Here is a 25,391-nt window from a genome sequence, read left to right on the forward strand (position 1 = left end):
AAAGTAAATATATAAAAAAAAATACATGTACCCATAGGACCATATAAACACATACTCATCTACCAGTATACTGATGTGGTCCAGCTGGGACTCTTCGTTGAGTCTGGAGCTACTGACAGCAGTCCCCTTTATTTGCTTGGATAAATCACACCATGAAACACTGCCTGACCTTTCCAATTCTGTTTCCCTTTGCTTTGAATGACCAACCAACCAAACGACTGACTGACCAACTGACTAACCTATTTACCTACCTATTTATTTAGTAGTACTGAAGACTGAATCCAGGGGTACTCTACCACTGAGCTACATCCCCAGCCATTTCCATTTTTTTTTTAAATTTTATTTTGGTACCAGGAATTGAACTGGGGCACTTAACCAATGGGCCACATTCCCAGCCCTTTTTTATTTTTTAAGAGATAGGGTCTTGCTAAGTTGCCCAGGCTGGCCTCATATTTAAGCTCCTCCTGCTTCCTAACAAGCTGGGACTTACAGGTGTGTACCACTGCATCAGGCTCCTGTTTTATGTTTTTTTAAAAAGTGGAATATGGGCTGGGGTTGTGGCTCAGTGGTAGAGTGCTCTCACATGGCATGTGTGAGGGCCCTGGGTTTGATCCTCAGCACCACATAAAAATAAATAACTAAAATAAAGGTATTGTGTCCATCTACAACTAAAAAAATTTTTTTAAAGTGGAACAAAGGCTTATGATTGTAAAACAATCTAAGCATAGACTCTTGTAGGCTTTTAACATTTTTTTTTCTGTTTTTTTTTTCACAACTATGTCACTCACATCCTAACAGCAATTTTTTTACATACCTTTATTTTGTTTATTTATTTTTATGTGATGCTGAGGATTGAACCCAGGGCCTTGCACGTGCTAGGTGAGCACTCTATCGATGAACCACAACCCCAGCCCAACAGCAATTTTTTTAATGACTCATCTTTATCAAATTTTCCCTAAGCATATGACTTTTTTTTTTTTTACTAGTGGGGCTTGAACCCAGGGGTACTCTACCACTAAGCTACATTCCTAGTCCTTTTAAATTTTTATTTTAAGACAGGAGATCAGGGCTAGGGATGTGGCTCAAGCGGTAGCGTGCTTGCCTGGCATGCGTGCGGCCTGGGTTCGATCCTTGGCACCACATACAAACAAAGATGCTGTGTCTGCTGATAACTAAAAAATAAATATTAAAATTCTCTCTCTCTTTCTCTCTCTCTCTCTTAAAAAAAAAAAAGACAGGAGATCAACTAAGTTGCTAAAGGTTTTGCTAAATTGCTCAGGCTGGCCTTGAACTTGAGATTCTCCAGCCTCAGCCTCCTGAGTCACTAGGATTACAAGCATGCACCACCATACCCAGCATACAACTTATTTTTCATCAAAACAATTCCTTTTCAAACTTTGTGAGTTTACTAATTAATTAAATGACATAATTACAGTAACAGGTACAATAGGCATTAACTAGTTAGGAACAAACCCAGTTGACTTTGGGCTAGTCTGCAGCTTAACTGGGGAGCACAGTCTGGGGCCATTAGTCTTGTGCAGTTGTGGACCCTGGCACTACAGAGGGAATTTAAAATGTTGGTTCATCAGGAAAGTTTCATAATAGCTTCAACTCTACTGATAAACAAATTGAAAGCACAGACAAACATTCAATTATCCTGTAAGCCCCGACTAAGCTCTATTATAGTGCCATTATGAATCCATAAAAATAAATGTAACTTTTGAGCCATTTGTTTATAACACAGGGATACAATCATTTTATTATTATAACAACTTTAATAACTTTAGAAATAATAAAATGATTTTGTTTTATTAGCTCAGTGGCAGAGCACTTGTCTAGCATGCATGAGGCCCTGGGTTCAATCTCCAGCACCACGGGTGGGGGTTGGGGGTAGTCTCTTTATGCACTGAAGACATTTTAATTAGCAAAACTTATTATTATTTAAAAAAATGTTTTGTGGTGCTATGAATCTGGGGCCTTGTGAATGCTAGGCAAGTGCTCTACCACTGGGCTATGCCCCCAAGTCCCAAAACATTTAAACAAGTAAAAAGACAAAAAGGGGGAAAATTACCCATAAACACCTAAGATCTCTATGGCAATTGATGAGCGTCACTTATACATACAGTGGTCCCACAAAGCTCTATGAGCTGGGTCTCCCCAGTAGCCACTCTATTGATCAACCCACTACATGCTAGGCATTGTTTTAAGCAGTTTACATGTGCTAACTCAGTATCATCAAATCTATCTCATAAAGTACATGACTGTTATTCCCATCTCACAAATGAGAAATGGAGGCACAGAATGTTAAGTAACTTGCCAAGACATCTAGCTCCTAGGTGGCCCAGCTGGGAACTAAACTCAAGGTGTCTGGCTCTTCGTTATGCCACACTGCATATGGACAGATGATAATATGAGTGATGTTTAATTCTGAAGATGCTTTGTCAGTTGTCCCCTGTGAAAGTGACACGTGTGACTTTTCCTAGGTAAAGTCATTCAATAACAACCGTCAGCTGAGGATACAGTAAGCACACAGTATTGCAGGTCTGTCTCCACTATCTAACTCTGAAGTCAGACAAGGCTGCTCAGGCATGACAAGCTGGCAGAGCAACAGAACTCTAAATGCAGTCTTACAGTGAAAGGTGGAAGGAGCACTGAGTCCCCAATGAAGGGACCTGGTTATGCTTTTTAATTCTACCACACACTTATAGTGTGACCTTGAACAAGTCATTTTAACTCTCTAAAACTCTGCTTTTCAACCAGAAAAATGAAGGGAGGGGCTCTTCACGGTTTTCTGACATTTTTTGAAGCATAGAATCCATTCTTTACCAGAAGCATGAAACAGGAAGACATTGCTGCTTTAGTGCAGGTGCCCTGGAGAAAAAGCCCCACCTCACCTCCCCCCACTTCCCCTGGGTATATGGAGACAAGTGGGACTCCATCAAGATGAGAAATACACACCAGGCAGATGGGCATATGGGAAGCCAAATTCAGGAGTAAAGAGGAAAGCAGCACAAATTCTCAGGGAGTAAGAATTTGGAGAAATAGCTGCCCAAGGAACAGACCACTGTTATCCTGTTGAGAACCTCAAGTGTTAGACTAAGGAGCCTTGGGGCTCACCCTGCAGGTTGAAAGCTACCAGTGACTCTTCTGAAGCAGGGTGACATGAGATCAGAGCTGGTCCAAGGAGGATAAAATGGCAGAATGTGTATGGAAGGCCACAGAGTAGGAACAGAAAGACAGGACTGTTACCCAAGCAGATAGGAGAAATCAAGGCCACTGCGGAGGTCTCCCTTTCAAATGCCGGTCTTCTGAGGTCTGAGGACCCCTGCCACTTTCTACTCAGTTCTAATACAAACCTCTCTGAAGAACTAAAATCACACAGAATATTAACTTCTTTTTCACACAGAATTCAACCACAAAGATACAAAAGAAAGTAATTAAGAGAAAAGAAGCCACTTTCTGAAGCAGTGTGCCCTAGGATGTTAGCTTCCAGGGCCGCCCTACCACCATGTTGAACACCCAGCGAGGGCTCTGGAGTGAAGCTAGTCAATCTTATACTGACCACTGCCTTGGGCCCTGCAGCAGAACTAGAAGTTTCCAGGTCTCCCACAAAACATCGTCACTACAACTTTCTATTAATCCTCATTTTATAACCTAAACCAGGATCCTAAGGTTCTGTGGCTACTGAATGGATTATTCAAAAAAGCAGTAAATACAACTTCCTTCAAAGAACACACATAATTCAATAATAAAAAATGAGGCAATTAAAAATAGGCCAAGCTGGGAGCAATCCTAGCTGCTCGAGAGGCTGAGGTAGGAGGATTGAGAGTTTAAAGCCAGCCTCAGGAAAAGAGGCTGAGGCAGGAGGATTGAGTTCAAAGCCAGCCTCAGCAAAAGCTAGGTGCTAAGCAACTCAGTGAATCCCTGTCTCTAAATAAAATACAAAATCGGTCTGGGGATGTGGCTCAGTAGTCTAGAGCCCCTGAATTCAATCCCTGGTACCACCTACCCCCCAAAATAGGCCAAGGATCTGAATAGACATTGCCTAGGGCTGAAGATATAGCTCAGTGGTAGAAGGCCCTTGGATTCAAGTAGAAACAACTCAAATGACAAACTGATGAACAGATAAACAAAATATGGTATAACCAAAGAAGGGAATATAATCTGGCCATAAAAGGAAATAAAGTATTGATACAAGCTACAACATGGACAAACCTCGAAAACATTATATCAAATGAAAAAAGCCAGACACAAAAGGTTTCAAAGAATATGACACCAATTAAAAGTAATGTCCAGAATAAACAAACACATAGAGACAGAAAGATTAGTGGTTGTTTAGGGGTGAAGGTGAGAAAGAGGAGGGGGCTAGAGAAATAAGAAGGGATTACTAATGAATATGGATGAAAATGTTCTAAAACTGATGTGGTAATGGTCACACAACTCTGTAGATACACTAAAAACCACTACACTGTATATTTTGTATGTGTGAATTATATGGTATATAAATTATAACTCAATAAAGCTTTCTTTAAAGACAAACAAATTGAAAAAAAAATCACCTCCATTCTCACGCCATGCACAAGGAGAGAACAGAAATGCAGAGCACAGGCCCTGGGCCAGCCCTGGTGTTTGGGAAAGGGGCAAGGCCCTGGGGCAAGGAGCTCTAGCTCGGCAGTCTGGGAGCCTTGTGACCTTAGACATACACTTCTTTAGCAAGTTTTAGAGTCTGTGAAATATCAAGCATATGACCTACCTCAAAGAGTCAAGCAATTAAAATAAAACATAAGTGTGACAATGCTTGGCAGAGTATCAGATAAGAACAGGCAGGCTATTTACAAGTTTTGAAAAATGACCTATGGGAAAGTACATTGAAAAAGACAAAGAACTTTCATCAATGTAAGGTGGTTTTATAATTTCATATCTAAACATATAACATATGCTATAATAAATTATCAAAAATAATATATTTTCAATTTCATACGCTACTTCCAAGGACTCACTTGAGCTCATTACCCCACTGTTTCAAAGAGTAAAAATTGATGGAATTTGGATGCCCCGGGGCTGGCTGACTTGCAGCTTGTTCTCCCACCAGCTCTCCAGGCATCGTTTCCACAGCTAGGACATTTCTGGCTTTTTCTGCAGAAGCATTTGGGTTTGGGTAAATTAAATCTGAAAAGAAGGCAAATAAATGTCGGTTACTTAAAGAAACCTGACATCCTCACAAAACACTAACTTGATGTACAATATATAAACCTCAACTATATGTACAATGCCATATTTTTAATATATACCATATAGGAACATAATTTGTGGATACATTTGGTGTTCTGAAACCATTTTATCCAAAGCCAATCCATGTTCAAGAACAAAAAAACAAAAGGTTGTAATATGCTTCAAATCATCCCCAGTCCTTTTTATTTTATTTTTAAATTTTTAGACAGGGTCCTGCTAAATTGCTTAGGGCCTTGCTAAGTTGTCGAACTTGTGATCCTCCTGCCTCAGTTTCTCTCAAGCAGTTAGGGCTGCAAGCATGCGCCATCATGCCCAGCTAAGTCACCAAATATTAATAGAGTTGGTCCAGAGGGAGGAAAGACTAGGATTTTCCTCCAGTTTGTAGATAATTCAAGCATAAAACTGTGTCCAAGGTCCACTCATCGATACTGATAAGGAACAATTCCCAGGAAAAACTGCTATGTGAAAAAAAGCAAAGCACAGATCCGATTATACTCTACTTCCTTTCCTTTAAGATTCCTTTAAGAAAGTGAGAGGAATACATTTATTAACATACTTGTTAATATTTGCAAATAGTGACACTGGAAAAGTAAATTTTAACGTCACAGGATAGTAGTTCAGTAAATTCACAAGCAAATGCACTAATGCTAAAGCACCAACAAGTTTCAAAATATACTTTTAAAATGTATGCTTTGGAAATGTCTAAGGATGAAATGACAGATGTCCAGGATTTACTTCAAAACAACAGTATTCTCTTACTTAGATAATAATATTTGCTTCAAATAAAATATTATTTGCTTCAAAATAATAAAATTAAGTGAGTAGGGATATTGATGAAACAAAAAAGGTCATGAAATAAAAACTATTAAATAATAACTATTAAAACTACATCATAAACATGGAGATGATGTTATTCTCTTGTTTAAAATTTCCCATTATAAAATATTACTTTTAAAACAAAGTTTGCCAAAAACATTTCCAACTGCAAATATTTTGTATTCTTCCAAATGATATAACCTCACTGAGAACAGGGCATGTTTGTAACAGAATTTAATATTACTTCACAATAATCTATTTGGTCTAAACAAAGCATCCCTACATTAGCAATATCAACCATCACTTTTCCTGCAAAAGCAAAATCAGAATGGAACTGCTGACCACCGATATCCAAGAAGATTAGTTTCTGATCAGACTGGCATCCAACCAGAGTCATTTAGGACAGACCTCCATAAGGGTCACAGCACACTGGTCCAGAAAGCAGGGCACAGGAAGTCCTGGGGGGCACTGGCTCTTGGGGATCAATGTAAATGGGAACATTGGGTTTGCACTTTGTAGGCAGAATACCAACTTAACCTTGGCTAATGTCAGCATGGGCAGGGAGCCAGGAACACACTGAGAAAGTGCTTGGGTGTGACATGAGTAAGAACATCTCATGGGGATTTTGCTCTGGCCAGGGGAGCCGACACAGTTTATGGCACAGTTCTGACCTGGAGAAGCCAAGAGGATGTATTGGGGGCATAAGAATCATGGGCTTGAGTCAAGAGGCAAGAAGTTACAAACTACCACAGAGTTACAGATCTTAGTTCAAACCAGTATCATGTATTAATTGAGCACTGGGTTCAACAATCAATGAGACAGAGCTCTTGCCCTAAAGAAATCACACCTAAAAGGTGACCAAAAAAAAAAAAAAATCACACTCCAGGTCAACACACAACACATGGAATCCCTGGTAACCAGACCCTTGCTCTGAGCCTTGGGGTTCCAGGAGACTAAGAGAGAACAAGGAGGGGTCCAACTCTCAGCTCCAACCACAATGGCTCCTCTCCTCACTCTTTTATGTGCTAGGGTTCCCCTTAATATTTCATTTGGAAAAGAGGTTCCAATAAGCAAAAGGAAAAAAGTCCAGACACCACTAATCCTGCCCAGTCTCCAGCTACTTTGTCAGGACACTACTGCCCAGAGTCAGGGCTAGAGGCATTACCTACCTCTACAGTAACAAACATAGCAGGCCAAAGAGAACAAATTGTGCTCCTAGAGCAGGGCACGCACCATTTGTGAGTGCGTATGTCAATCATGGGCAATGGAGGAAGCTCTACCCCTTCATTTCAGAGAAAGGTAAAATATAGTCCCAAAGGCTGGTCTTTCCCAGACCCAACATGGGCAGAGCATTACAATACTAAACCACCCCAGGAAATAAACACAACCAACTGTACTCATTTCTGTAACAAGCCAAGTGTAGCTCTCTTCCTGTGTGGGCTGGCAGCAAGGCGACACACAACCCCTCTGAAGCACGGACTGTCAAATGCTCTGGTGTGGCAAAGCATCTATTACCAAGAAAACCCCAGACCTTGCAGCAATACTCAGCCCATCCTGGAAGAACTTCCTGAGGAAGCCAGGGGCTGGGGGATGGGTGCAGAAAGACACTGGACCAGGGAAGCACAGGTTACAGAAACGATTTCTTAAACTCATTACTCAAAAAATAGGCTATTTCCTAGCTTAATACATTTTTTGCTGTTATTGTTATTTTTGTCTAATTTTTGGTTTTTTAAAGACCAAGTGAGATTCACTTGACTGAAAGCAGAGCTGCTGGCTTCTCCTCAATACGTGTACTAACATTAGCATTCAGGGAACTGCTTCAAGAAGGCCATTAAGGGAAAACAAACCAGGTCATGGCAACATTTCCTTGGAAGACTCTGAAGCGGATGGACTGTTCAAGAATGTGTCCTTTGTCTTGCAGCTGAGTGGGGAGAGTCTGTGCTTGAAGGTGTTCAGTGTTTAGGCCTCCTCTGTTCTAACATTTTTAGATACCAAAGAGACCACTCCAAGGGTGTGTTAGACTACAGTGTCTACACCTCTGAGCCACCTCCACTCGACAGACTCCCTGAGTTGGCAGAAAGAGCACGTGACTCCACTGCTTCCCTCCCCTCTCTCCCACACCTCTCTGCTCTCTTGCCTTCCATTTCGGCCCCCGGACCTTCCCACAGACAATCCACCCCTACCTTCACCTGTACCAACTCCCACCGGGACACAGGCTTAGGATCTTTCTACTGGACCAACCCTAAGCCTGTTCTGGACGGTATCCTCTCAGAACCTCTCCACTGGGCTTCCAGGTGCTCCTCCCAGACAGAGCTGGACTTTTTAGCCCATGCTGCCTCGAGAAGGCCATTAAGGGAAAATCTCCCTCCAGCCTTCCTCCCACACACTCATACTCTTTGATGGCCTGATTTCCACAAAAACTTCAAACCAGAAGGAACCTGGTCAGAGAGCTCTTTGTTTCACAGTGGGGATGCCAAGAGCTCAAGGTGCCTTGAGCTTTCTCCATTAAATCCTGGAGAAAAGACCTCTTGGAGACAATACTAGTGATTACTGTGACTTACACTTTAAAAAATCGAATGGTATTTTATGGCATTTTACAAACAAGATGACAAAGCAGCAGCCTCCAGGCTCACCTAAGGATGCCATGCAATAGCTGCTGCCTCACCAGTGCCGGCTCTGCACTTAGCCAGGGGCTTCCTTCTCACTGCCTGAGGCCCTGAACTGCCAAGCTGCTGAGGAGTGAAGGGGCAGCTCCTCCCCACCATTCTTCTGCTCCCACACAGTTGCTAAGTGTGACAGTTAAACTACACGATGGGGCTGCTGCAGGGCAGGAAATGTGTGGTCAACCCTCAAACTATCTTTACAACACAATTTTGTGCAAGAAATATTATCTGTATTCACTCAGGTATTCAGGTATTCAGCCTGTTGCAGTTTTAGTTGCTTTCATGCCCCTAATCTCAGAAAATTGTGAGAAGAACCAGGTCTTATTATCCCCAACTTGCTGATTTATTAGTTCATGTAGGAAATGAGGTAAACACAATGGGATAGACATATGTTTTTTGTTTTGGTTTTGGTACTGGGGATTGAATCCAAGGGCGCTTAACCTCAGAGCCACATCCCCAGCCCTTTTTTATTTTTTGATTTGAGACAGGGTCTCACTAAGTTGCTTACAGCCTTGCTGACTGAAGTCTGACTTCAAACCTGTGATCCTCCTGCTTCAGCCTCTTGAGCCACTGGCATGCACCACCATCTGGCTAGACACGTTTTATAATGAGCTATTTGGATTCTGGCTACCCCATTCTCAACAGTTATGAAAGCGGGTAGACCACTGTTCCTTTCAAGGATTAGTTTGAAACTATCCATTCAAACATGGAAGACAATGGTAAATGGTGTTTGAGGTGTGAAACACTTTGAGAGGTCAGGCTGCAGAAGGGAAGGAAGATAAAAAAGATGAAGCAACTACAAAGTCATCTCACTTTCTCATACTTGATTGACATAAAGCTGAAAATTCAACCACACAGGTAATAGTCCCTTACTCTGAAAACATAAATTCTAAAAAAACCAATAAGGTAGGCCATTATGTGACAGTGTCAGCTCACTATTAAATACTCATTCCAGCTCTTACTTAGACCTTGATTTTGAGGGTGGTCAGGCACTAAAACACTGGGCTCCTCAGACTCCCTTCCAGCCATGTGACACAGTTCTAGCTAATGAGGCATAAGCTTAAATTTTCTGGTAAAGCTATCATCCTTTTTGATATAGGTGCCACCACCAGGAGTAGGAAGCCTGAGTAGGAGAGCTAGTATACTTTAAAGATGAAGAACACAGAGTTAAAAATAGCCTGGTCTTCTCAATGGTACTGGTGAGTTACTATTCCAGCCATGGACAGTCTATCATATTGACACAAATAAATCCCTATCTCTAAGTCCTTGTGAGTCAAGTTTCTGTTAATGCAGCTGAATGAAATTTAACAATTTTCCCATTTATCCATTCGAAATTATACCACCACACGTATGCATGAGTGTGTGTGTGTGTGTGTGTGTGTGTATAAATCTTTACTTAGTAATTGGTTCCTTAGTTAGTCCTCAAGGAAAAACTATGAAGAAGGATGGACAAACTCCATCCCACAGGCAAGGTTTGCATTCTGGTACTGGAAGGAAAGTGACTTACTCAGAATATGGCTACCAGTTATTATCAGAACCACATCCTCAAGCCAGGCCCACAGGGCTTCTTCCACTAGATCAGATCGCCTTCCAAGATACTCAACTGGCTATCCATGGAAAGTGCAAATTCTCCCTATCTTCCCCCTTAGGTGCTAGAAGAGTCCTGATGGGTAACACCCAATAGATTACAAATAAAAGTGTTCTGAACAACAGGCTGACTAGGAGATAAGAACAGGAAAATTGTTTTTTCATGCAAACCAGAGTTACAAAGATCATTCATAAGTTCTAGCTAGTTAACATAGTTAAGCTATGTTGAAGAGATCACTATGAGCAAAGTGTCAGGGCATTACAGGGTACTGCCACATAATAAACTATTTCTTATCCAGTTCTTCTCTCTGATGATGAAGAAGCTAAAATACAGCCTTTTCTTCTTAACTTCCTTCTTTTGGTTTTTTTCACTTCCTCAATAACTAAAGTCTTGAAAATGGCCCAGTGGCTTAAAGTTTTATTATTTGTTCTTAGAAGCTATCTGAAAATTGGCAGGAGTCTAAAGTTACCGTCATTTCTACATATACACCTTCAAAGGCACTCTATTGTACTTTATCAGACAAAGTCCAAAATTCCAAGGACAGCTATCAAGGCTCTCCCAGGTCTTGGGGTGGGGGGGTGTTGGGTGTGCCCCAGGCTTGGCTCACTGATCCCTGCAGCCACACTCACCTGCAATTCCATGGAGGCCATATGTTCCAGCTTTCTTGCCATGTCTCCCTTCCTCTATTTATCTGGTTTAATCCTGGTCTTCACATCCTCAGAGAAGCCCCCAGTTACCCTGAAGTTATGTTCAACCCATGCATGGGCCCAGGGTTCCCTGCTCTCCGCTTCCCCACACTAATCTCTCACTTTTCTTTACATGACCACCATGCTAGACTAGAAACATCAGGAGAGGTGCCTACTTTGCTGAATAAATAAATAAATGTCAAATGGCACAAACTCTAAATTCCCACTCCCACAGTTCCCAAAACAAACAAAGGGAACTCAGAGATGGGCTTCAGAGGTTTTCTCTGGCTCCCTAGCCTCAGCATTTGGGCTTGAAAGAAGGCAGAGTAGGTGTTATAAAGAGACTAGGACTAGGTGCTACCTCCTTTCAGTGTAACATCTCTGAGTCTTTGCTAGAGAGAAGCATTTTATGTCCCTAGAGTAAATGAACAGAGACATATTGAGTTCTTTCTGTGCCAAAGGCATGAGCCATGATCACAAGGGCTGCCAGTTCCCCTACAGGGTCTTCAAGTGTCCCAAGTCACTTGGGAACTGAATTATATAGCTTCTTTCCATGGAAACATGAAAACAGTAGCTTTTTAAACACTTAACCTTTAGTGAGTAGACTCCTGAACTAAACAGAAAGGGACATAAACTTGAACATGAAGGCATCACTTCATTTCCTGGTGTAGTCAGAGTTCTAAAACATGCATGAAAACAATGTGTTTCTCAGGAAAACACATCCAGAGGTACACAGTGTAGTAACTTCTCAATGACCAGAAGGTTAGCCTGCTGACAAACACTGTGACTAGCAAAATCAAGGCTTGCAAATTTGGAGAACTGTTAAAGTCTGAGAAGGCATTTGTTTCTGGAACAAATAGTTGCACATGAACTAACACCACAGGGAACTTGAATGTAGACCTATGTTCTGCAACTCAGAAGGATCTTTGGATTTATGAAGTATGAACCACGTTTCTTTATAAAGTTAGAGCCAAGCCTGAATGGCTTAAGTTTTACTGTACACTCCTTTGTGTCCTTCAAAACTGCTAGTATGATAGCCTGGCTTTTATAGGCCTCATGTGAAGGTTCAGGATCCTGTTTTTTTCTGGGCCTACTCTTCTCCCTACAAGATAAGAGGGGGCCATAGAAACAGTCCCACTGGTACAGTTTTTGTTGGGAGCAGGGAAGGTGGGAAGATGAGATGGTCAGCAAACAACTAACTGTCCCTTTCTCTCTAAAGGGCTCAATACAGCCTAAAGTCATGAGAAGACCATGGGGTTTTTAATTTATGATATTCAAATATAAAAGTATATTACCTCTACATTACAAATGGTCAGGAATTATTTTGAGTTATAAAAATGCTATGAATCTGCCAGGTATACAAAAAGTATAAATTCAATATAAAATAAAATCAATGTCTGAGAGTTAAATTCTTCTTAAGAAATACTAGAAAACTGCAAATGGAATGCTCTGAGAATACCTTCCCAGTATATACAAACTGTGAACACTAGTGAATCTGCCCATGTATGAACATGTGGGCCTGAGTACTTCATTTCATGTATAGTAGGGAACAGTCTGGCCCTGATGTCAGAACTGAGGGTTTACTCTATGGCATCTACAATTTCAGCTATGCACATGTTGGCCTCTGCCCCATCATGGGCAACATGCTTGGCACTGGCCTTGCCTGGCTCCAAGTTATCATTACCTTGAATTTGACTCCATACCTGGAAGCACTCAGTAACTATGACATGCTGCCCATTCAAAGGGATCAGCATTGTGATTTTCACTCTGTATTCATCTTGCTAACTTATATTCCTCTGTATTCTTTGCTAACTTGACTTACTGTACAAACAGCTATACCCAAAGAACTGACAAGTCCCTCTGTTTACGCCTTACCTGTGTTATCTCTGGCTACAAGACCCTTGGGGAAATCTCCAGGAACTGGAGAAGTGCTGCTGTCCCATTTCACCATGTCAAGGCTGTTGCAATATTCCCATCTTTTCTGCTGAAGCTCCTGTAACCAGTAAGTCATGAGTTGACGATTAGGAGCCTAGAAAGAGGAAAGGGAAATAATGTGTTACAGCTACCAATAAGATAAAGAGTTTTTAAAAAGTCTGTCTCTTAAAGGTGTATTAAGAATTGTAATGCATAAATAAATAAATAAATAAAAATAAAAAAGTCTGTCTCTTGAGTACAGACTGTGCACCTTGCCATATGAAAGAATGAGGTAAGAAGAGAGCAAAGACATTTCAGTTACAAGACTGCTAGCTTTTGTTTTGGTGAAGCAAATAGTTCTAACAAAGATTTTAACACAATAATTTTTTTTAAAAATTCTAATGTTAGGGAATGATACACTATAACACAGTCCTCAAAGAGTTTTAGGAAGGGGCTAGGATTGTGGCTCAGTGGCAGAGTGTTTGCCTCGAACATATAAGGCACTGTGTTTGATCCTCAGCGCCACATAAAAATAAATAAATAAATAAAGGTATTGTATCCATCTACAACTAAAAAATTATTTTAAAAAAAAAGAGTTTTAGGAAGAATTAACAACCCTGCTTCTCTTTCACTGTGATCACCTAAAAATTCTATCTCAAGAAATCAAATTTTATATAGATATGGGTGGTATCCTTGCCAAATCACATGAAATAATGACATTTAAATTCTGCCAGCATCTGAAAGAGTAAATTACAAATTAAACTAGATAAAACTACAAATTAAAAACTAGATAGCACACCTACCAGTGTGATTAATATTTTAAAAAGCTGACAATACCAAGCACTAACAAGGGCATGGAGTAACTAGAACTTTCAAAAAACTGCTAGTAGGGATCTAAAATGGGGCAGATACATTAGCGAACAGTTTGACAGCTTGTTATAAAGTTAAACACGCCCTTACCAAGTGACCTGCAATCCCCTCCTACATATACACCCAAGAGGAATAAAACATTCACATAAAACACTCATATGTGAACGTTTATAGAGGTTTTATTCATAATCACCAAAAATCCCAAACAACCTATAATGCGCTTCATCTGGCCAGTGGAAAAACAGACTGAAAATCCGTATAAGAGAATACTACCTAGCAGTAAAAAGGAGGGAACCACCGATACACACAACATGCAAAAAATATGAAATGCACATTGCTGAGTGAAAGAAGCCAGATCCCAAAGTCTACATACTGTATGACTTCATCTATGTGACGTCTTAAAATGGCAAAATTACAAGTACAGGAAGCAAATCTGGGCTTTCCAGAGGTGGGAGTGGTGATGAGGCACCAGCAGAGAATTCAGGGTGATGGACCCCTCCCACATCAGGAGTGTTGTATAGACATGACTCCAAGCACTGGTCCAAACCCACAGAACTGTAGACCACTAAGAGTGAATCTCATTTGCAACATAAGTATGTTTTCAAAAAGTCAACTAAGAGACAGAAGAACCCAAAATGATGAACCTAGTTATAAATAAGCAAACTAGATGGAAGGTGTGGGTCACAGGTCTCCAAGCTACCCCAGGCAAAGGAGCCCCTAGAAGAAGAAAGGCTGCACGGCCTGACCTCATCAACACTGGCATCCAGTGATGAACAAAAATCAGGTGTAGTGGTACCTAGATCAAGGCAATGCAGAGACCTGCTCTGCAGGACTAATAGCAAGTGACAGATCTAGGACCAAACTGCTTCTGTCTGTAATCACAGGACAACCTCTGGGCACTACTGGCTAAAACCTGGGGTCTTTTTTAGTAATGTCTGCATACCTGGCTGAAGGCAGAAAAAAAAATCTATGCTAGAATCTCTGGGTATGTATGGAAAATTCTTCCAACTCTCAGCCAAGCTCTCATTTCACTCACTCATTCAATCAATATCTACTGAGCATCTGTCAAGTAGTTGGAATGGAGCTCAGCCTAAGAAAAAGCAAGCAAGTCAGTCGTTCCCATGATATGCTGAGTGCTAGGAGTGGGCAGTGGGTAAGGTAGGACTGGCCTACCTATAGAATACTGAGGAGGGACACCTGGCACCTGCAGGTTTGAAAACTTCAAAGTAGCAGCTTAATGTCTATCTTCTCCAATAAACATCAACTCAAAAATGTCTCCATTTCTGTTACATCTAGCCCAGTGCCAGACACACAGTACAATACTTGCTTATTGAATCAATAAGTAAAGGGATAAATGAACAAGTCAGGAGGTAATATAGGAGCCTGTTCTTAAAGAGGAAGCAGGCAGCAGCCAGAAAGACCACGGAACAAGAAGAGTTCCAGGAGGGGAGAAGAGTATCTGCAAAGGCCAAGGCTAGACAGAGTGATGTGGGGAGCAGAGCATGAGGCCTCCACCCACCCCAGGGACGAGCAGGCCTTCCTAGGGCACAGGGACTCCACACGAACTGGCAAGGATAGACAATACCACCACTGCTGAAGATGGTGGGGGCAGGGGACAGGCTTGGGTAGGGAAAGGAGCTTAGCTCAGACCCAGAAGCAATAAGATCACACGGGAGACCACAAACAGCCACCTGGAACAGCAACTCATAGCAGGATATATGGCAGGGGCTGGGCATGGCCCTGGGGTGGGCAAAGAGAATTCAATCATCCCCACAGGAGGGGACCGGGAGACACTATGGTATCCAAAATCAGAGCCCAAGCCCCCCTAGTTCTCCTCCCTCCTTCCACAGGCCCAGGAAGGGAAGTGACTTGTTCAGGTCACTCAGTGAAGTCAACAACAGAATCAGCACTGAGACCCCCCGCCCCATCTGCTAATTTAATCCTCAGCTCAGAGGCAGGTATAAGTTTGGAAGAGAGGGCTGTGCTCTGGCCATCCTACCAGCTCCCCTGCCCCAGCCCTTCCAGGCCTGTCCTGGGGAAAAGAACAGGGCAAGGTGTACCTTCTGCTCTAGCCAGGAGGCGTCAGGCACTTGCTCTACTTCCCCTCCTCCAGCCTGCACATGCTTCTGTGTTTCTACTTGTGCTCAGGTGCACAATCTGCTCAGAAAACTTGGCATAAACCCACTGGGTGAATCCCTTACCAACTCCCTAGCTATCTCTTGCAAGTAGGCATCATGAAAAATCTGCTTTTTAATAAGAAAAAAAATTTTTCCCCTTTCAATATGAGTATTAAATCTAACTGGGAACAATTAGTAACCTCTTAGTCATCTTTCACTGATTTCCGAGTGCATGCGTGCGTGCGCGCACGCACGCACGCACACACACACACACACACACACACACACACACACACTTTTAGATCACATACCTTCAATATCTGACATATGAGCCAGGCATGGTAGCACACACCTGTAATCCCAGCAACTAGGGAGGCGGAAGCAGGAAGACTGTGAGTTCAAACCCAGCCTCAACAACTTAAAAAGGCCCAGAGCAACTCAGTGAGACCCTTGCTCCTAATAAAATATAAAAATGGGCGGGGATGTGGCTTGGTGGTTAAGTGTCCCTGGGTTCAATCCTTGGTACAAAAAAAAAAAAAAAATCTGACATATGATGCTGCAGATATCTAGTCAAAGAGGTGGGCAGAACCACACTGAGATTGATTTTTAACCAGACCTTTCAAATTACTAGAAATCCCTAGAAGAACCCTAACTTCAGGCTTCAATAAGCTAGTGAAAGGCTGCTAGGGGCAGACTGCTGGCTCTGGGTGTCCTATTTGGGAGGCGGAAGAAGCTCCCAAAGGACCTTCCTTTAGGGAGCTGAAACCAAAGACAGAAACATACACAAGTCGTAAGACAAGGAATGAGAAAAAACAAAACACAGCAAAACCAACAGAAATTAGAAAGCTTCTCTGTTTTCCCTTCAGTATCTTTCTAAAAGAGGAACTGACTGCAATTTGGCCTTGCTTAGTCCTGATTTTAGATGTGTCATCACAAAGGAGTCTCTCCCTGGTTTAGATTGCCCTGTTGTGCACATGTCACTTAATGAAATATTTTGGATACACTAAATTAAATAAAATATATATTAACATTAATTTTTCCTGTTAATGTGGCAATTTGAAAATCTTAAAGTATATATGCAGCTCTCATTGTATTTTTTATTGAACAATAGTGATCTCCATCATGATGGCAAATGTTAAAATACCAGTTCAAATATGGCACCAATTCCAATATAAGATACCAAGCCAAACATCTTGGAAAGCCTTTCTAGATATCTCTTACACAGATGAATGAATGTCCCAAAGGATGGAGAGGGCAGACAAGGACTGGGTATCACGTGACACCCCAGCTGTTCCCACAAGCCCTTCTCCCCAGGCCTCCAGAAGCCTGCTCAAGTTTGGGTGAGTCAGGCCCTGGCCACCTGTTCCTTCTCTTGGACCCAAGGATCTCCCTGTCCTCCAACCCCAGCTAGCTCTCAATGTAGTGCTCAGAAAAACATCACAATAAAGTCATTTGATTACAAGTTAGTTCATTTCAGCACACACTCATTCAGGGACCACTCTCAGTAGGAGATGTGTTGGGGGGAGGGTGAGAGCAATCCAGCAGCATCATGCACAGGGAATCGGCTACATTACCTAGCCACACTCTCCACAAACCACCACTTTACCTAAGCTTGTTTATTCCCTGGCAAAGAATCTTCGCCTATCAAAACTCAGTACAATTTTAGGAGCTGTAATACACTCATCTTAGTTGACCCACAATCTCATTCCTAGAAATCTGTATAAAATGATCCAAAAGGGAAAATGCCATGTACATAGAATGTTTGTTCATTCACCTCACAAATGTTTATTTGAGCCTGGCCAGGTTCAGCAGTTAGCACTAGGGACACAGAATTGGATGAGACCTGTTCAGTTCCTGACACTGAGATGCTCCCAGTGAGAAAACAATAATGAATAATGAGAAACATGTTCACAAATATATCAATATTAAATGCTCAGATAAATAATTAAGAAATCCTTGTGCATTATATGACCTCATCAAATATACAGTCAAACCAGACACAGTGGCACATTCCTATAATCCCAGTGGCTCAGGAGGCTGAGGCAGGAGGATTGCAAATTCAAAACCATCTTCAGCAACTTAGCAAGGACCTCAGCAACTTAGGGAGACCCTGTTTGAAAATAAAAAATAAAAAGGGCTGGGGATGTGGCTCAGTGGTTAAGTGCTCCTGGGTTCAATCCCCAGTACTAAAAAAGAAAAAAATAATGATGGGTGATGTGCTACCAAATAATTAAGCATATTACAAAGCCATAATAATTAGAGTGGTATTATCAACAAATCAAAATATAGGATTAATAGATAAAAAATATTTTAGGTAACATTTCCAATGATACCACTGGGGTAAGTAATAATTATTAAATAATGGTATTAGGACAACTGGGCAAACATTCAGAAAGAGAGAACATTATCATGAATTATGTCCTATGTTAGAAACCTGTCATAATTGAAAATGTACTCAAATTTGATTCAAATATGTAATAAATCAATGAATAAAAACCACTAGATGAATGAATTAATGAACTAAATAAATTGATGAACTGAATAAAAACCATTAATGAACTAAATAAATTGAAGTGGGGCTGGGGATGTGGCTCAAGCGGTAGCGCGCTTGCCTGGCATGCGTGCGGCCCGGGTTTGATCCTCAGCACCACATCCAAACAAAAGATGTTGTGTCCACCGAAAATTACAAAATAAATATTAAAATTCTCTCTATCTCTCAAATATATATATATATATATAAATATATATTTACATATATATATTTATATATATATAAATAAATTGAAGAAAATGGCTATATAATTTGTTTCTCTTTCCACCTCCTGCAATAACAGTTGCTTAGATTTTCATCACATTGTAAGGAAATGAAGGATGGTCTTACTTTAAGTGGCAGAGGAGAAATTCACAGTGGAAAGTTTTAGCAGAGATCTTTAGAACAGCTAACACTGAAATACCATCAGCAGTCATGGGATTCCCACTCAGAAGATGAACACCACTTGCACCGCAGCATGGTGCGTAAGAAAAACAAACCACTCTTTTTAGGATTGAGCCCCAGATCCAAAGCTGGCAGGGCAAATACTTCAAACCATAAGCCACCAGCTGCTTCTCCCATGGGCAGCCCTAGGCTGCTGGCTCTGGGCTGAGAAGCATGAGGAGTCAGATTTTCACAGGGCTGATACTTCTCCCCAGCAACACAGAAGAAACTGCTGTCCTCACATTTCTATTTTCTTGGAACGGAAAGACCTTTCTAAACCCTCAAAGAAAGCAAGCAAAGAAAACATTTGTGTGTCTAAAAACACCATAAATGAAATTAAAGGACAATAACAGAGTAAAAGACAACACAACGTCCAAGTTCCTGAGCACAGTATGGAATTCCATATCGCCACAGCTTTGCAGGGGCTCCTGGCTCTGCCTGGACCAAGAGAAGTCCTGCTTGCTGGTAAGCAACTATTCATCTCTGTATTTTAAAATATACATTTCAGACTTTTATTTCAAATAATAACCTACATTTGCTATGAAGAATTTGGAAAACAAACTATAACATAAACATAACCACATCTCCAGAAGTAACCTCTATCAAAACTTTGGTGTGCTTTGTTCCACCCATAAATATCTTTCTACCCATAAATATCTACACCAATTTTCTCAATAAAATTCAAATAATATACTTTTCCATGATCTATACTTGCATATTAATAACATTATAAGACACTGTTCAGTAACAATTACTGTGTGTCAATACTAAGCTTTCATTTTACACATACTGTCATTTAACCCTCATAACGATCTCTGAAATAGTATCCTCTACTTGCCCACAGACCCCTGAGCCTGACTGCCTGGCTTCAAATCCCAGCTCTGCCACTTGCTAGTTAAACCTGACCTCAGATTCCTCACTGGTAAGACAGAAATAATAAGAATGTAGTCCATGGTGTTGTTATGAGGATTAAGAGAACTAACGTGGGTTAAACTCAGAAGAATGCTTGGCACACAATAAGTACTCGTTAAGTATCAACCACCCATCTTATCGCTCTTTCCCAAGATCTCACAGTCAGCTGCACAGTCAAAATCCAAACCAGGTCTGCAGTGTTTGCTACCAGGGAGAAGGATGAGAGTGTGTGTCCAAAACAAAATCCATTCTCAGCACTTCATCAGGAATCACAAGTTCCTCTATGTTTTTTCTCAAAAAACTTAAATGCTAACAGCCTCAACCAATGGCAAGGCTCAATTTAAAACCCCTTAAGTTTGTTAGTTTGGGGGCAAAGACAACTCCCATACCAGAGGCTGTGCCTCCGTCAGTGCAGAAGTTCCTCTGAATTAAGAAGTTCCATCAGAATTAGTGGGGTCAGTGTGGTATCTCTGAGTTGGAGAGAGCAAAGGCCATAAGGTGCTTCCACTGGCAGCTGTTAGCCACAATTCTACTCTAAGGACACATTTAAAAATAGACTGCAGCAAGCAATAACAAGGCCATACAAGAAGGGAGAGCAAGAGTGCTCCAGCACAGTAGACTCCCCAGGACTCCTGTGCATGAGCACTTCTTGTCAGTGTCCCACACTCATAGCCCCTGGCACTGTCCTAATCCTCCTACTCCTGGGCCTCTGCAATAGCATCTTAACTGTTGACTAACAGTTGATATCTGTTGACATCAACAGTTGATAACAGTTGATAACTGTTGTTATCAACAGTTTTGTTGACAACAAAGAAGTCTTATAGTCCCATACTTAAAGCCCAATGCTAAGCAATTTGGCTTAGTAATGGAGCCTATGCCAACCCACACTCCATAGAACCATGACCTTTCTCCCACATGACAGGCACTCACATGAGCAGGCAAAACCCTGCTCCCACTGCACCAACTCACATCTAGCAAACTGCTGCTTGTCCCTCAAAACCCAATTGGAACACCCCAATTATGAAGCCATCAGTGTCCCTTATAGAACCAATTACTTATTCCTCCAACATTTTATATATGATGCCACCTCAGTCATCCACTTAGGAGGATAAACTCTGGGTTCCTCCCCAAAGCGTCAAGCCCCACCATGTTTTTAAGCCAGGAGAACAGCATAAGCAGCAGTCATGACAGGCCACAGAAAGGAGAACACACACACTCATACAGGAGGGTTAAGTCTGCCTAGCTCAAAGGGAGCAATGCCAACTGCGTGGATAATTGTACTCACTGGTATTTCTAAAAAGGATACAATGGCTGCTCATAATGAAGGAATTCCTGTTTTGAAACTTGAGGAAGGATATCTGGATTTCCAAGAAATGTCTAAGGTACTTCTTCCATAAACAATAAAAAAAAAAGTTTATAACTCAGGAGCAGTGGCACACATCTGTAATCCTGGCAACTCCAGAGGTTGATGCAGGAAGATTCCAAAATTCAAGGTCAGCCTCAGGAACTTAGCAAGGCCCTAAACAACTTATTGAGACTCTGTCTCAAAATAAAAAATAAAGAGAGCTGAGGATGTATGTAACTCAGTGGTTAGTGGTTAAGCACCCATGGGTTTAATCCCCAATACCAAAAAAAAAAAAAAAAAAGTGTTAAGTATATTGTATGCAGCCTGATAATACAAAATTCAGATGGAAAAACAGACTACAACCCCAGATCTGATAAATAACTTTAGGTTCCAAATTTTCTTTGAATGTTTCAAAATCACGAGGCTGGAAACAATCTCAAGGGATCTGGCTCAGCACCAATGGAAAAAAAATGTATTTCTTCCCTTGGAAGATTTTGAAATCTTCTGTTTCAGCTCGGCAGCAGACACCAAGAAGGCAAATAATACTGGATCTTCTACTTTTTGAAAGACAGAATATAATTTCACAAACCTCCATTCCTCTAGTGGACAGAATAAATTCTCATTTTGTATCTTTTTAAATTAATACCATATATTTTATTAAAATAATATCCTGAATTCTAACCTAACTTCTTTTCAAAAATTGAGCAAAACCCATGCCCCAAGTCAATTTCCCTGCACAGTGAGTCCGGTGATAACTGTTCCCTGAGAAGATGCCATACTTCTGTCCACTCTGGGATGTACCTGCTGGGGAGTTGTGTCAGCTCTAATACCCAAGCAGCCCCCTTTAAAAAGCAAACACTTGGAGAAAAAAGTCATTTTTAAAAAATATTTTTAGTTGTAGATGGATACAATATTTAATTAATTTTTATGTGGTGCTGAGGATCAAATCCAGTGCCTCACACGTGCTAGGCAAGTGCTCCACCACTGAGCTACAACCTCAGCCCCAAAAGCCGTTTCTTAAGCCTATCTTCAGCTAATACTTTTTTTTTTTTAAGCTCTTAACCATTTAGAGATGAGAAACCATGAGTAATGGACTAGAAGACAGCCTACAACTGAACAAAGAAAAACAAATGTGAGTTCACAGGAAAGGGGGGCAGTAAAGACAACTGTGCCCAGGCTGCCCACCAGGGATGGGCATGGACTTTGGCAGGATAAGGGCAAGGACAAGGCCCTGGCCAGCCCTTCCCTACAGGAAACGTGGTAGCCTGTTAAAATGCTTTCTGTTTCAGAGAGAAAGGGAGCACAAGGCCTCCAAGTGACCACAGGGCTACATTCCTATGGCTCCTTATCAGCTCTGCCATTGCACAATACTGGAGGGTCAGGGTTTTATGAGCTCAGGACAAAAACTCTTGCAGCCAACCAGAGTTGTTCAGTGGCTGAACAACTCTGCTCTACTTCTGCTTGCTCCACACATGCAACACTGCATTACTCTGTTTTCATGTTTTTTAACTTAAAACTAAGACAAAAGAATGACTTACTATGAAGTTTTAGGAGGTGGGGTGGGGAAAGGCAGATTGAAGGTTACACCCATCAGAGGCTCTGGGGTAGCAGAGTCTGGTAGCAGAAACCTGCCTACCTTTTCACTGAACTGAAAGGTGTGTGCGGGAGCAATGCTGATTTCTAATGTCTTTTAAGAGAGACTTAGTGTCAGGGGAGCGTCAAATGGTTCTCCTACATCACTTGGTCACCCATGGGCTTTGGGTGAAAACTGGGGACACAGTACTTACCAACTGTTTGATGGTGGCATTCATTATAATTCACTTAAGAAACATTCAAATATGCCAAACAATCACTATTTCCTTCCAGAAGCTTCCTTCTAAATACCCATGCAGAAGCCCCAGCACAGGAATCAGGCACCTCAGAGTCAATACAGAATTGTGTCCCATGGGCTGGGGATGTGGCTCAAGTGGTAGCGTGCTCTCCTGGCATGTGTGTGGCCCAGGTTTGATCCTCAGCACCACATACAAAGATGTTGTAGCCGCCGATTATTAAAAAAAAAAAAATTGTGCCCCAAACCATTGATCTGGAGCATAGATACTGAGTATGCAAAGAAGATCTGCAGCTACAAACCACAGACTGCTCCCTTAAGGATAAAGGGTTCACACTTCACTGGTCTCCACCCACACAGTTTAGTTATTTCTAGTCCACTTAGAAAGCTGTCATCACACAGGGTCAAAGAGAACCACCATTCAGGATCCAGAGAAGAGGAGGGGGCCATAGAGGGCTGTAGCAGAAGAGCTGGGATGCTGGGTGAGAACACAGATTCCCAAGGCTCACCCTGGTAATCTATAGGACAGGAACTCCACATTCCGCATTTTTAACACCATCCTAGAGACTTATTTTTCAAGCTTAATTTGAGAGCTATAATTCTGAGATGTTCTTTTCAAAGGACAGAAATAAAAAAGTAATATCAGCATGCTACCTCTGGGACAGCATCCATGAGATAGCTGAGTAAACTATAAAGCTTAAAAAACTGGTTCCCTTCCAAGGTTGGCGTGTATGTTCCAGCTGATCACCAGGGACCTGCTTTCTCTGGTGAACATCCCACCCCAAAGAGATGAGCCAGGGAATCCTCACTAAGGTTTCCTATCAAGCGGGTCCACTTATGCCATTCATTTCCAATCTTCATGTAACTAAACTTCTTAAATCTATGACCCAATATAAACTAATCAGATACATGACTTGTATATAATAACTAAAAACAGAATAACCTAACTTCCTACTAACAGACTAAGATACATATATGAAGCAAGTATTATCAAACTGCTGGGTTCATGTGCTGGGTTTAGTGTCAGGGTTGTCACTAACTAGCTGTGGGCCTCGGTTTCCTCACTGTATCATGCAGGGGGAGGGTAGGCTGATCTCTGAGGTCCTTTCCAGTTCTGACTTTGGGATAATGACCCTCAAAGCAAAAACAACAAATGACTTCCTCCAGCTCAGAGTCACTTAATGATAATGCCCTCCTGACACCTAGAATAGGTAAAGGACAAACTCCCTAAGGACAGAGGCAATGCTTGAATCCTGCTGGATGCTCTTCAGAGGCTTGCTCTATAAGGCCTGTGGGGTGAATGGCTGGTTGGCTGCATCACATTAAGAAACCTGGGCCACTTTCTCTGTAAGCAGTCACATTGAACATCAGAGAACTGCAAAGGGAAATGAAAACTGGGCTTGCTGCCTGGAAATAATTCCCATAATCCAAGATCAACATCCCTGATAACACTCGCCTGCCCACCTCCAGTTATCCAACAGTCATCAGGACAAAGTCCTGCCTGGGGGCAGTCTGCTTAAGGAAGGTTGCTCCTTCTAGTGGACTGGCCCGGGGAAAAGGCAGAAGGGGAAAAACCCAAAGGATCCAAACTCCCAAACCCTCCTTTCCCACCAGATTCCAGTTCCCCCACACAACAAATCTCTGCAGAAATTAAGCAAATGGCAAGCCTACAAACTCATTTAAAGATGCTGATTCTCATCTTACTGGGAACACATCTTGCTGACCCAAGAGGAACTAAGTCTGTGTGTGAGCAGCTCCACAATTATTCCAAAACCTACCAGCTTCCCTACCCCAACTTCTCAAGGGAGTTTTTCTCGATAAAATCAGTCACAAAGATATCTCCAATTCCACAGCGCTCACAGAAATTATTATATAAACCACAGACTCCTAGCCCTAAGCCGTATACAAATTAATATTTTACATAAAAGATGTCCCCGCTCCCCCTCATTTATTATGGAGAGAAACCAGACCTCTCCCAGAACCTAAAAAAAAAAAAAAAAAAGCAGTTACTTGATATTTGCTTCCCAATGCTGAATACTAACAAACATGGTTTCTCTACAAAGATTTTTTTCAAAGCTCTTACAATTCTTCAATTATATCAGGTGCTAAGCTATTTAAAAATTTTTTAACACTAGATTTTTAAATCAATGGGAAATTTTCACTGCTGAATCTGCAGCAAGATAACACTTGCTAAATAGATGAAGGTTGAAAACCTCCCTTTGACCATGAAATGAGAGTACATAACCCACCTCACACCCACACCCACTCTCTCCAAGAAGACTTGAGGGCTCAAAGTACTCATTTAGCCAACAAACATATTCTGAGCAGCTAATATGTGCCTGGCATCCCTCTAAGCATTAAAGAAAGACACAGAAGAGAACTAGACAGAGAAAAAATGTCTCCCTTATGGAGTTTATGCTCCAAGGACACAACATCAGATGCTCAG

The 25,391-nt window shown here is 41.5% G+C and overlaps 1 protein-coding gene across 4 annotated transcripts in view; it reads right to left on the reverse strand.

Moving 5' to 3' along the window:
• The window catches only part of Tbc1d2b (TBC1 domain family member 2B), a 71,285-nt gene that overhangs the window by 40,008 nt on the left and 5,886 nt on the right, over positions 1-25,391 (reverse strand). For all 4 annotated transcript variants that reach the window (XM_078049159.1, XM_078049157.1, XM_078049156.1 and 1 more), the window contains exons 2-3: positions 12,861-13,014; positions 5,001-5,169 (exon numbers count right to left, since the gene is read on the reverse strand). In XM_078049159.1, coding sequence (XP_077905285.1) covers positions 5,001-5,169; positions 12,861-13,014 — 323 coding nt within the window. The remainder of the gene's footprint in view (positions 1-5,000; positions 5,170-12,860; positions 13,015-25,391) is intronic.

This window comes from Ictidomys tridecemlineatus, chromosome 5 (genome assembly GCF_052094955.1).
Source record: "Ictidomys tridecemlineatus isolate mIctTri1 chromosome 5, mIctTri1.hap1, whole genome shotgun sequence".
Classification (NCBI taxonomy): domain Eukaryota; kingdom Metazoa; phylum Chordata; class Mammalia; order Rodentia; family Sciuridae; genus Ictidomys; species Ictidomys tridecemlineatus.